Source organism: Hibiscus syriacus, unplaced genomic scaffold (assembly GCF_006381635.1).
Source record: "Hibiscus syriacus cultivar Baekdansim isolate YM2019G1 unplaced genomic scaffold, ASM638163v2 tig00113123_pilon, whole genome shotgun sequence".
In the NCBI taxonomy this organism is placed as follows: Eukaryota; Viridiplantae; Streptophyta; class Magnoliopsida; order Malvales; family Malvaceae; genus Hibiscus; species Hibiscus syriacus.
The window spans coordinates 1,205,318-1,218,762 of record NW_024063443.1 but is presented as its reverse complement, the minus strand read 5'-3'; the positions used below and the strand labels follow the sequence as shown (position 1 = coordinate 1,218,762).

The window sequence follows — 13,445 nt, the reverse complement described above, 5'->3', positions numbered from 1 at the left end:
TCTTCTTCTAGCTTGCCATTAAGAAAATCGTTTTTTACATCAAGTTGGTGTAATTTCCAATCGCAATTTACAGCCAAACTTAGGAGTACTCAAACAGTATTCAGCTTCGCCACAGGTGCAAAAGTTTATGTGAAATATATCCCATATGTTTGCGTAAAGCCTCTAGCCACTAGTCTAGCTTTGTATCGTTGAATACTACCATTGGAGTTATACTTTACAACAAAGATCCATTTACAGCCAATAACTTTTTTTCTTTGAGGAAGGTCCGTAGCGGTCTAAGTAGCATTTTTCTCTAATGCACAAATTTTCTCTTCAATAGCCCTTCTCCATTTTGAATCCTTTAGAGCTTCAGTTATCTTTGTGGGAACCTGTTCTTTATCCAAGTTTGTTGTAAATGCTTGGAAAGATGACATCAATGAATTATAACCAGCAAATTTTTCAATAGGATGCTTGGTGCACTGTCTAACCCATTTTCTAATAACAATAGGAAAGTCATCTAGAGTAAGGGAAGTGAACTTACTGATTTCTTCTATTTCGACAGCTGGACCCAAATTCAATTCTCGGCAAGCATCAGATTGCAAAACAGCCTCAGGAATATGTTTGCTTTTCCTTGTATAGACATGAAATTGTTTTATTTGTGATGTTTGTGGAAGATTTTGAATGGGAGTAGGTGTGTTTTCAGGAAGGGTGTTTAAAGTAGATGTGGGTGAATTAGTGATAGGTACTACAGATGAATCAATGGGAGTAGTTACAGGTGACAAATCTGTAGGTAAAGACAAAATCGGTGACAATTCTGAAGGTTGAGAATGAAAAACAAGAGGAGATACCTGATGTGGCTGAAAATCCTTCCATGTCTCCCCCTGAATTTCAGTCTGAGTGAAATAGGAATCCTGCTCATAAAATGTTATATCCATAGTGGTAAAAAATCGTTTATAATGAGGATGATAACATTTATAACCCTTCTTAAGTGAAGAATACTCAACCAGTACACACTTTAATGATTTATGATCTAACTTGAACTTATTAGAAGCAATGTTTTGAATGAAAACAGTACAACCAAATATTTTAAGTGGAAGAATAGAGGAGATATGTTTAAAATGGGAAAAGTATTGTAAAAATATAGATTGAGGTGTTTGAAATTGTAAAACCTTACTAGGCATTCGATTGATTAAATATGTGGCAGTTAATAAGGCTTCCCCCCACAAATATTTTGGAACACTAGTGGTAAATAGAAGATAACGGGTAACTTCCAGGAGATGTCTTTCTTTCGGCAATGTCGTTTTGTTGTGGGGTGTCAACACAAGAACTAATCTGAACTATGCTCTTTTCCCTGAAAAACGCACCCAAAGACTTAGCAAAATATTCACTGTCATTATCAGATTTAAAGAGCTGAATTTTAGACCCAAATTGAGTGAGAACCATGTTATAAAATTGGGTAAAAACACAGCAGTTTCATATTTATCTTTTAGCAAATAAGTCCAAGTTATCCTACTGTGGTCATCAATGAAAGTGATAAACCACTTACAATTATCAGCATTCTTCACTCGAGAAAGGCCCCAAATATCATTGTGGATCAAAACAAAAGGGTGAGAAGGCTTATATATAGAAGGAGAATAAATTGATTTAATATGTTTGGCAAGAGAGCAAACTTTGCAAGAAAAAGAATTTGGACTTTTATGAATGAATAAAGCATGAAAAACTTTTGCAAGATAGTGGAAACTAGGATGACCTAAACAATAATGTTGTAACATAACATTATCAACTTTTTCTAAAGCGGTGAAAGATTTCGAGATTTCGGTTTTAGTAGAGGTAGGAAGAATATAGAGACCATTCTACAAGCTGACCTTACCAATCATCTTCTTCGAGTTCAGTGCCTGCAAAGTACAATCAATATCATTAAAAATTACAGAGCAGTACAAGTCGATAGAAAGTTTACTAACAGAAACGAGATTGCAAGCAGATTTGGTACGAAGAGGACATTTTTAAGTATAATCTGGTCATTGAGAATAACAGTGTCATGTCTTATTTTGCACAAGGAACCATCAGCCGTTTTGACAGCTTTACCAAAATTTGAAAAAAAATTGCAAAACAAATCCTTATTAGCATTCATATGATCCGTAGCACCAGAATCGAAGATCCAATTAAAGGTCGACTAGGAGGAGAAAAAAATTGTAGTATGAGATTTACCTTCTGGTTCTTTCATGACCAGATTACCTTCTGATTGAGTAGCAGAACCAGAAAAAAAATTTGGATTCGAAGTGATCTCCGGAGTAGGAGAAGAAGTTGTGGACATCATCTAGGTTGGAAAGAAACCGTAACCTAATCTGATACTATATAGAAATCAGAGTAATTCTCTGTATTTTTATATTATTTTCAATAGAACATATTACATATTTATATACAAATTACCTCTCTAAAATAGGAAACACTTAAGAAAGAAAAAATACTAATCCTAGGATGTGATACCTTAAAATAAGGGATTGTATAAATATATGTACAAAATCCCTTAATTAAAAGAATGATATCAAATCATAACAAATCATATCTCTATAATTCCTACAAATTTTGCTTCCCATATGGCATTTTAGACCTTCAGCGGAGACGATACCTTAAATATATTGATCAGTCTATTGATTTTCACCCTCTTGTATAGTGACTCGCTCTCTTTCTCAGATGACGTTGCCATAACAACAAGAACAGGCAACACTCGGAGAAGCATGTGTCGCTCAGGGAACAGAAGAGCAAAATCCAGTTCCAATGACTCAACAGCAAAGACAATAAGAACCTGAAGGATATCCTCTACACTAAATTCAGTCAAGGACCTCAACAAGCATTAAAAAGTGTTGTGCAAACGAAAAAAATAAAAAGAATGTCACATGGATTCTACACGAGGTCTTAATAGAAAAGGGCATACTAGTTTCCTCAAAAACCTGGTAACAAACTAAACATTTTTCAAACAAGGTAGGTTCAACCCAGATGCCAACCACTGTGATTGTCATTTTAAGGCCACATGTGGGGATGCATTAATAGAGACTAAAATCACCACAAGCATGTATTAAACAGGAATAGGATACTTGTTCACACGGAACATCTCCACATGCAAGTTCAATAAAATAGCCCACCTCGTGCTTAAAAAAATCTGTAAAACTAACAATAAAAAATTAGTTACCACAATGAAAATAGTAAGCAAAATTTCAAGTGAAAGGAAAGCAACGATTACTGTTGCTAAACAATCATCATAGCAGACCACAAAGACCCACCTGTAAATCATCCAATTCTTCTCTCATAGAATCAGTGTCTGGCCACTGAACGCTAACTTGTGTAAATGTCCTGTCGAAGTGGGGATAGGTCAAAAACATTTTTAAAAAAATCTGTGATTGCCCAGAATTAAAAATCAATTCTACTGACTTTAGGAACACTGATAATAAAACAAATTTTAAAACCATGAAACAGTGAATTTGAAATTTGATGATCAACCGGTAAATTTGAGCTTCAAAATTTTTTAGATCTTACTGGCAAACATAGCCTAAAGAACCATATTCTCTATACTAAATGAATTTTTATGAAATAAAAGCTGCAGAATTATTCAGGGGATAGTATTTCCAACTCGACTCCAATAAAAAAAAAAGATTATCCACACATAGGCAAGGGTCCTACTCTAGGCCTAGTTACATGTTTTACTTTTCTATAACTATAAGCTTTCTGTTTCTCCAGGTTTTGATTCAGCGCTTATTGGTTTTCACTCGTATATAATCTGAAGCAAAGTGATTACATACCATTTGGAAATTTTCTTTTTTATATAGCTATAATCTGAGTTCTCATCCCTAGATCTTCTCTATTTTCATATCCTCATATTTTGACACCTTCAAAAACATATTTTGACAAATTAAATGTACAACTCCTTCCCTATATCCTGATTGATGATGAACCATTCAACATCTTACCTGATACTAGATCAAAGGGGGGGGGGAAACAAAACATTACAAAATTTAGACTGTAACTAGCTTAGGCAAAAAAATAAGTATTTAAGCAGATAAGCAAAGAGGAGCAGAAAAATGACGTACAAGCTGATTGAGAGCTTTTGTGTCCTCTGTAAGAGACAAACGATAAGCAGAAACATCGCTATATTCTGAAAAGGAAAAGGGAAAGTATACAAAAATCATCAGTTGTGCAAGAAATTAAGAAAATGCAACTAAGGTAATAAAAGCAATAAAAGAGAAATCAAGCAACCTCAATACGATAACAACAATAAATAACCAATATGCTACTGATAACACGGCATCTATTCTGAATCCATCCTCTTTACAACTCCATAAAGAGTCTCACAGGTCAATATTTCATGCAAATCGAAGTTTTAAAACTTGAAGGTCAAGTGCCGCAATGAACATATAATCCATTCTTCAGCTAAAACTTAAATCTAACTAAAGAATCTACCCTAAAATCATAAGGGAACACAGAAAGAGAAATACCAATTGGACTGATAGTTGATCCCCTTTCAGTAGACACCAAAACTGCTGGTCCTTGTATTTCTGGTTGCTCATCCTAACAAAAACAAATTTTAACCAAAAAAAAGTATGGGAAAGTATTTTATTTTATTTTTAAAAATGCATTTTCTCCGTTAATTGTTTGCTAAGAGGTTAAATTTGATTTCTTTGAATTTTCTTCAAAGATTTAATTATTCAAAAAAATATATAATGTATAAAAACAAAATGCATTGTAATTTCGCTAAAAAAAAGAACAGGACGAAAAACCCATGTTGGAAATAAAATTTTAGACGTTAAATTAATTTCTTTGAAACCAAATTAATGAAAGCCAATCAAGGCAAAAAGAAGAAATAATGTTTAAGAAACTTATTTACCTCTAGGGAGAATGTCGATAAAGCTGCAATGGCTTCTTCAACTGGAACTGCTGCCATTTTCAAAGAAATTTTCTTGTTGAAATTATCCCCAAAAAAAATATTTAAGCTTCTCTTCCCGAATTCAAAACAACAACATTTAAAAAAAAAAATCAGTTTAGTTATAAGGCTGAGAAAAATGGGAACGTCCGATCCTCAGTGAATCGGAAAAGGGTAAATGGAGTGGGAGCTTGAGTTAATTACTTGAGATTTCAACAATGGTTGATAGAGGTGGTTGCTTTATGACTCTTTTCCCCCTTTCTCTAGAATGGGCACGTTTCTAATCCGAAATTACTGCAATGCCATTGTGAGATGTGAACTTTAAAGTTAGAAATTATTTCTTTCATTGGTTCGTTAAACTTAGAAATTACTTGTGATTTATACCAATATATATATATATAGATGAATTTTATAGAACTTTTATATATATTTTTTTTGATGAAACAACAAAACCAGCAGCATTTAGCTAGCTGCACTCAGGTCCTTCTGCAGCAGAATCTCCACTTCCATCGAGGCTACCGTGAATTCTTGGGTTTCTAGAGCGAGTCCTCGACTCATCCTCGCCAATTTGTCCGCAACACTATTCTGTTCCCTCCTCACATGTTTCATCCTCGTGACCCAATTCCGATTCCGAAGGTTCTTATCACCAAGAAGCGTGTTACTCTCAAGCCGGGACATACGCATGATTTTATGGTGGGTGCGAACTTAAACTTAAGGGGAATGAACTAAAATTTCAGGGTGCGAACTAAAATTTCAGGGGTGAACTAAAATTTCAGGTGGCGAAACAGATTTTCAATAAGAAATAAATAGAAAATTTTAAAATATATGATAATTTTAAATTTTTAGGGACGACTGCCCCATCCGTCCTCTCGATCCATCTCTGCCCTCAAGAGCATCTAAAATATCATTAAAAATAGAGGCAACCTCGATATTATCTGTTTCGACTTCCATCCTTCGAAAACCTAGCCTCCATGCATGCCATAGAATGTCATGAACAACCCAAAGTTCGGCCAATAAAACCGAGCACCTACCAAAACTTCGGGTGAAACTGAAAATCCACTCCCCGTCTTTGTTGCGTAACACCCCACCAGCGGCAGTCGAACTGTCACCGGTATTGATAGCAACTTCAACATTGGCTTTAATCCATCCTTCAGGTGGTCGCCACCGTAATGTCCTCCACAAAACGGTTACATCGCAGCAAAAAGCCATCCCTCTCCACGTACTCCGAATCCATGACCACGATACATCTATGCTTCCACATCAACCATCACGCCACCGCGAATCAGGTTGGCCAAAGTCAAGACCGAGTCTTATAAAACTAATTGAATCTCTTTAATTATCTCTCCAAAATTTTTATTGAATTTTTTGTACATATTTCCTATTTTTCTTTTGAATCAATGGTCCATTTTCAAATTTCGCCCGAGTCAAAAAATAGTCAGGACCGACATTGCATCCACCTAATATGTTAGTCTATGAGCATGATAACCTTATGATTGCACTAATGATCCTTATAAAACTTCTCAACTAAGATCAAGAGAGGATGCAATCTTAATGAAATTACACCACTCTTGTTTATCTTTGTTCTACCTCCTTATGGAGATAATGTTGGGGAAAAAACAGAGTACGAGTAATTTCCCTATAACCAGATTAGTGAGAATGCGAAATAAAAGTGGAAAAAAAATACCCGAAATTGATAACGGAGTTCAACCAATTTTGCTTACGTCTCAGGACTGCTACAGATCTTTTCCTAAGAGAGAAAAATTACAGGTGTTTACAAAACACTCACTACTCACAAGAAAACTCTCTAGTATTGGGAGAAAGAAAATGATTTTGGGATGATTTTGAAGCTAAATGGGCTAGGGTATTTATAGTTGAAGCTTGAGGACTAATCTTGTAAATACCCTAAAGGGTGTAGTGGCTAAATGTGTAATTAACCCTATTACAATTTAATTAAAAAATTAGGGCACCGAACGGTGCCCCTCTTTGTTGAAAATATGATCCCCTTTTTTCTTATTTTCAACCCCCTTATGTTGAAAAACATTAGGCTGTGCGGTGCCCACCCTTTGTTTAATTTCCAGCTTTGATTTCCAGCCTCCAGCCACCAAATTTGACTTGATTTACAGTCTCAACTTTTGACTTCCAACAATCTCCCACTTGAAGACTGATTTTAATCTGTCTTTATACCTCGATCAATGCAACAGCATTTCTGGTCTTGTTACTCTAGCATGCCAACTGAAGATGAACACAACTTCAGTTTGTCCGTGGTCACCGTCTTTGTTAACATGTATGCCGGATTTTGAGCTCCACTGATCTTTTCAAGTTTCAAAATCCCATCTTCCAGAAAAGACCGGATAAAATGATATCGCAGTTGTATGTGCTTCGTTCTGGAATGAAAAGACGGATTCTTTGCTAGATGCATAGCACTTTGACTGTCGCAATACAAGACATTATTTTCTTGTTTCTTGACTAACTCTTCCAAGAAACTTTGGAGCAAAACCATCTCCTTGCTGGCTTCCGTAACAGCGACATATTCTGCTTCAGTTGTGGAGAGAGCAATTATCTTATGTAATTGAGAAACCCAACTCACTACAGTTCCTCCTAGGGTAGACATACCCTGTAGTGCTTCTTCTGATGTCGACATTTCCGGTTAAGTCAGCATCTACATAGCCTGTCAGTATCGTATCTCCACCTTTGAAACAAAGTGATTTGTTTGTAGTACCCTGCAGATATCTGAGGATCCATTTGACTGCTTCCTAGTGTACCTTGCCTGGATTATTCATGTACCTACTAACAGCTCCCACTGCATGAGCAATATCTGGTCTAGTACAAACCATGGCATACATTAGACTTCCAATTATTGAGGCATACGACACCTTCACCATGTGTGCACGTTCTTTCTCCGTCTTTGGTGACTGTTCTTTGGAAAGTCTGAAATGAACACCTAAAGGTGTACTTACTGGTTTAGCATCTTGCATGTTGAACCTGGAGAATACTTTGTTGATGTACTCAGCCTATGATAACATCAAAGTCCCTGACTTTGTGTTTCTCTTAATCCTCATCCCAAGAATCTGCTTTGCAGCGCCCAGATCCTTCATAACAAACTGGTTCGACAATTTTTGCTTCAAGTTTATAATCTCTTGCATGTCTGAGCATGCAACGAGCATGCCATCAACGTATAACAATAAAATAATGAAGCTATTATCGAACCTCTTAATGTAGCAACAATGATCTGCTTGGCATCTGATAAAACCATTGCTACTCATGAAGTTGTCGAACTTCTTGTACCACTGTTTAGGAGCTTGTTTTAAATCATACAAGCTCTTCTTCAACTTGTATACCAGGTTTTTCTTGTCTGCCTTTATGAAGCCTTCTGGCTGCCTCATATAGATTTCTTCCTCCAAATCACCATGAAGGAAAGTTGGCTTTACATCTAAATGCTCAAGATGTAAATTCTCTACAGCTACAATTTTCAACACCAGTCTGATTGTAGACAGTTTTACAACTGGAGAGAAAATTTCATTATAGTCAATACCTTCTTTTTGCTGAAAGCCTTTGACAACCAATATTTCTTTGTAGCGTTTGCTCCCATCGTGCTCTTCTTTGATCCTGTAAATCCACTTGTTGTGGAGCGCTTTCTTTCCTAATGGGAATTCAACTAATTCCCATGTCTGATTTGATATAAGAGAGTCCATCTCATCTTTCATGGAAGACTCCCACTTGACTGAATCCTCCACCTGCATTGCTTCATCATAGCACTCTGGTTCACCATTGTCAGTTAGCAACAAATAGTGCAAAGAAGGCGAATAATGCTGGGTTGGTTTAGGAATTCTGGAGGAGCGTCTTAGTTCTGGTGTGACTGGTTCTTCTTGAACTACTTCAGGACTGATCTGAACATCATTTCCAGAAATCTCCTCAAACTCAGCAAATTCCTTTGTTCAGCTTTGGTATTGGAGCTACTTGATTCTATGGTTGCCCTGTCTTTGTACATCATATTCTCATTGAAAATGACACCTCTGCTTCTGATTATCTTCCGATTTTCATAGTCCCAAAACCGGTAACCGAACTCATCACCACCATAACCAACAAAGACGCATTTGTTGGACTTGTCATCAAGTTTACTTCTTTCAGCAAAATTTATGTGTACATAAGAAATACAACCAAACACTCTTAAGTGTGAAAGGTTTATTTCTTTCTTGCTCCAAACTTCCTCTGGTATCGTCATGCTTCTGGCACGTTCATTTAGAGTTCTATTCATGCGCTCTGCTATGCCATTCTGCTGCGGTGTCATGGGAACTGTTGTCTCCATCTTGATCCCATTGTTTGCGCAGAAATCTCTGAATCTACAATTTTTGTACTCTCCTCCATTGTCAAACCTCAACCGTTTAACTTTCAGACCAGTCTCATTTTCCACCATAGCCTTCCATTTTCTGAAGGTATCAAAGACTTCTGATTTCTTCTTCAGAAAATAAACCTACACTTTCCTTGTAAAATCATCGATGAATGTGACATAATATAATGAGCCTGCAAGAGATGGAACTAGAGATGGTCCCCATACATCAGTATGAATCAACTCTAACCTTTCTGCCTTGGGTGTCTTGTCAATCTTTGCAAAAATGACTTTCTTTTGTTTGCCAAAGATGCAATCCTCGCATAGTCCGACATCTACACTCTTTAGATCTGTCGGCTTCCCTTTTGACAAAAGCGTCTTCATCCCTTTCTCGCTCATATGACTAAACCTTTGGTGCCATAGGTTTGATTTTCCATCAGCATCTGCTGCTGCAATGATATTCTCTAAATTTGAGGTTACATAGAGAGTATCAGTCTTCTTACCATGGGCAATGACGAGTGCTCCTTTGGTAATCTTCCATTCACAGCCTGAAAAGATTGTGTTATATCCTTCTCCATCAAGCTGTCCTACAGAAATCAAATTTCTTTTGAGGCTAGGAATATGTCTCACTCCCTTCAGCGTCCAAGTGGTCTGGTTTGGCAACTTTAATCGGATATCTCATTTCCCGACGATCTTCAAGGTTTCATCATCAGCTAGATAACCCTCCCAAAATCACCACTGGCATAGTTCTCCATAATTTTTTGGCATGGGGTGGAGTGGAAAGATGCCCCTGAATCCAAGATCCATGATTCAATCGGACTGTTGATGCTTAGAATCATGGCATCACCTGTCTCATCTGTCATGTTTGCAGATTCCTGTACGCCGGTATTTTTCTTCGGTGCTCGGCAATCTCTTTTAAAGTGACCCTTCTTGCCACAATTATAACAGGTAAAATCTTTCTTTCCCGTTCTGAATTTTCCCCGTCTGGATTTCGATCTGCCACGATTTGAATTTCTTTCTGAAGTTCTTCCTCTAGACTCCGTGTGCAAGGCTGAGGAGGTTGATGCTTCACCCGATTCTCTCCGTTGAATTTCTTCGCTCAATACTAGATCCCAAACATCGTCGAATTTCAATTTACTATTTCCCGATGAGCTGCTAACTGCTGTAACAGTAGCATTCCAACTGTCTGGTAGAGATGATAAGAGAATTAAAGCTCGAACTTCATCATCGAATTCAATTTCCACTGAACTCAACTGGGTTGTGATTGTGTTGAGTTCATTCAAGTGTTGAGCCACTGATGCCCCTTCTGCCATCCACAAATTGAATAATCGCCTCATCAAGTGCACTTTGTTTGAGACTGATGGTTTCTCATACATACTGGAGAGAGCCGCCATAAGACCCGTCGTGGTCTTTTCCTTTGCTATGTTGAAAGCAACATTGCGGGATAACGTCAATCGGATAACTCCGAGGGCTTGTCTGTCGAGAAGAGCCCAATCTTCATTCTTCATGCCCTCTGGTTGCTTTCCTGAGAGAGGTTGATATAGATTTTTCTGGTATAGAAAATCTTCAATCTGCATCTTCCAAAAGCTAAAGTTCGCACCATCGAACTTTTCAATTTTCACATTCCCTTCATCTGCAGCCATCGCTCCCACTCGAATTTGGCTTCGTTTGGATCGTTTCTGACAATCTTTGCGAACCACCGTGTATTAGAACACCTCCATCGACAAATTCGTATCGCCAACAAAATTTTTACTATTCACAAAATTCACTATTCACATGAACATTAATGAATAGTAACCTCGCAAAAAAATTGACAAAATTCACAACGAAAAGCTCTGATACCAGTTGTTGGGAAATAAACAGAGTACGAGTAATTTTCCTATAACCAGATTAGTGAGAATGCGAAATAAAAGCGGAAAAATAATACCCGAAATTGATAACGGAGTTCAGCTAATTTTGCTTACGTCTCCGGACTGTTGCAAATTTTTTACTAAGAGAGAAAATTTACAGGTGTTTACAAAACACTCACTACTCACAAGAAAGCTCTCTAGTATTGGGAGAAAAAAATGATTTTGGGATGATTTTGAAGCTAAATGGGCTAGGGTATTTATAGTTGAAGCTTGAAGACTAATCTTATAAATACCCTAAAGTGTGCAGTGGCTAAATGTGTAATTAATCCTATTACAATTTAATTAAAAAAATTGGGGCACAGAACAGTGCCCCCTTTGTTGAAAATGTGATCCATTTTTTCTTATTTTCAACCCCCTTATGTTGAAAAAACATTAGATTGTGCGGTGCCCCTCCTTTGTTTAATTTACAACTTTGATTTCCAGCCTCCAGCCTCCAAATTTGACTTGATTTACAGCCCGAACTTTTGACTTCCAACAGATAAAGTATTTTAACATTGATCGATCATTTATATAACTGTAATATTTCACTTAAATCAAAAAAAGATAAAACGCTTATGACTGTCATGACACATTTCGTTTCATTTCATTAATCAATTTAATTTTAAATTTGAATAATAGTACGAGTATTGAATGATGTTTTGAAGTAGTATTTAATATTATTTTATATATGATCTGTATAAATTTTAAAATATATAAATTTAATGTTACGTGTATTGTTTTCTTTATCATATATTTCTTTTGTCCCTTGTTGAGGTAGTTGAAACAATTGTATTTGATGATGATAAAGAGAGGTGGCTTTGAGGTGAAGCATGGCTGAAATCTGGTTTCCACTAACAAAAACAGGGTTTCCACTAATTGATTAAGCGTGTGATTGAAGGGGGGAAACAGATAAACAACGGTAAAAGAACAAATAAATTTATACTACTTTGGACTAAGTACAACTAATAATAGCTCATTTGACTTTGGAGTTAGCTGACACCACGATTTCAATATTTGACCTTGGGGGAATACAAATAAGAACCCAACTTATTGAACAACGCCCTAATTTTTCAGGCAAAAAAATTTTGATGTTATCAGATGATGGAATCAAAGGCCATGATGGTGCTCAGATTCATGGGATGCATGTACTGATTAGAGCCGGTCATGATCTGCTCCACAAAGATTCCAAGTTTAAATTCATTCCGATCGATACATATTTATATCCGACACTTGCTCTCGAATTAAGTACCAAAGGCTTGAGGGTCGGAAACGAAATCATTGTGCATTCTTTGAGTATTTGCACTAATGAAGGCATCTTTTCCAATTACAGCATTGACTTCATTTATCATTTGAGCAAGTTGTGGATTGTACAAGGAAGCAGCGCGTTGCAGTTCCTGCGAGCAACCACAGTTGTTGCCCCTTGTCGCAAGTTCCGCCGAAACACAAACCAACGGTCCGGTGCCCGTCACTAGAACCCTCTGTGCTCCCAGTTTGTATAGTTTCTGCAGTTCAACATACTTAATTGTACCTAACACACATACTCGGATCCAAGTAATGTAGTCGCTAATGTCAGTTTCGGTTCTGAAAGATTACCGTCAGGAGTTCTCGATACTCGGAAATGAGAAACAGGACATAATCAGGCAAACTGTATTGTCTGGATCTTGCAGAGAAGGGGACCAAGTAATAGTTGTTGACGAAATCGTTACCGCCGACAGTGATAAGGACGAGTGCTTGGCTTACCAGTTGATGAGCTTGCTTCGATCCGACCAAAGCCGACAGTCTTCGCTCGTATTCTTGAAACAACTCCAACTGTCTATACATTCACAGTATATTTACCCGCAATTCCAACATTCAAGCAGCAGATCAGATATGTGTAATTTAGTAAGTCAACAAATTTGTAACTTACAAATTGGACCCCGGTGTCATTAAGGATTCCAACACCAGCTGAAGCCAAGTTGGCACCAACAAGCAGCTTTTTCCCGTTAAAATCTGGGCTCAAATACGGCAATGATGATTCCGATAACCCAATTTGCTTACCTGCAAAGCACGAAAATAAACAAATTAGCAGGAGGATTTAAATTGCGGTCACGGCTAACAAATATTAGAAACTTAACCAATGAGGTCTGGGATGTTAAGGGCATAGAGAAACGGCCGGTGGGTTGTCCCATCAGGTAATCGATGCCGTAAGATGGTGAATCGGCACGAGCAATGGTTTGGAGGTAATTATTGTTGCCAATGTCAACAAGCGAATCACCAAAAATGAAGAAAGCTCGAGCTTCGGCAACGGTGGCAATGCACCCAAAGATCACCGTTAACGAAGCCAAGACCATTCGCC

At 37.3% G+C, this 13,445-nt stretch overlaps 2 protein-coding genes and 1 pseudogene across 2 annotated transcripts; all 3 read right to left on the bottom strand.

Annotated features, from left to right (window-relative positions):
- Positions 1-2,578: 2,578 nt before the first annotated feature.
- Positions 2,579-3,324, bottom strand: LOC120185479 (protein PIR-like). The gene is made up of 3 exons (XM_039189683.1): positions 3,261-3,324; positions 3,075-3,139; positions 2,579-2,804 (listed from the first exon to the last, which is right to left on the bottom strand). Exons 1-3 carry the CDS (start codon positions 3,285-3,287, stop codon positions 2,585-2,587), a joined length of 312 nt encoding a protein of 103 aa, XP_039045614.1. The 5' UTR covers positions 3,288-3,324; the 3' UTR covers positions 2,579-2,584.
- Positions 3,325-3,998: 674 nt separating this feature from the next.
- LOC120185475 (protein PIR-like) lies at positions 3,999-4,978 on the bottom strand. The gene is made up of 3 exons (XM_039189680.1): positions 4,859-4,978; positions 4,470-4,542; positions 3,999-4,129 (listed from the first exon to the last, which is right to left on the bottom strand). The coding sequence occupies exons 1-3, from the start codon at positions 4,913-4,915 to the stop codon at positions 4,026-4,028; spliced, it is 234 nt and encodes a 77-aa protein (XP_039045611.1). The 5' UTR covers positions 4,916-4,978; the 3' UTR covers positions 3,999-4,025.
- Positions 4,979-12,204: 7,226 nt separating this feature from the next.
- On the bottom strand, positions 12,205-13,445 carry LOC120185471 (annotated as a pseudogene).

What these genes read in the sequence shown, in the direction of transcription:
- LOC120185479 (XM_039189683.1), bottom strand. Translation starts at nt 3,287, where the DNA reads ATGAGAGAAGAATTGGATGATTTACAG. An exon ending in AAGAATTGGATGATTTACAG is followed by an intron (nt 3,140 to 3,260) that starts GTGGGTCTTTGT and finishes TTAGTTTTACAG; the next exon opens with ATTTTTTTAAGCACGAGGTG. An exon ending in GAGATGTTCCGTGTGAACAA is followed by an intron (nt 2,805 to 3,074) that starts GTATCCTATTCC and finishes GACTGAATTTAG; the next exon opens with TGTAGAGGATATCCTTCAGG.
- LOC120185475 (XM_039189680.1), bottom strand. Translation starts at nt 4,915, where the DNA reads ATGGCAGCAGTTCCAGTTGAAGAAGCCATTGCAGCTTTATCGACATTC. An exon ending in TATCGACATTCTCCCTAGAG is followed by an intron (nt 4,543 to 4,858) that starts GTAAATAAGTTT and finishes TGTTTTTGTTAG; the next exon opens with GATGAGCAACCAGAAATACA. An exon ending in ATCAACTATCAGTCCAATTG is followed by an intron (nt 4,130 to 4,469) that starts GTATTTCTCTTT and finishes TTTCCTTTTCAG; the next exon opens with AATATAGCGATGTTTCTGCT.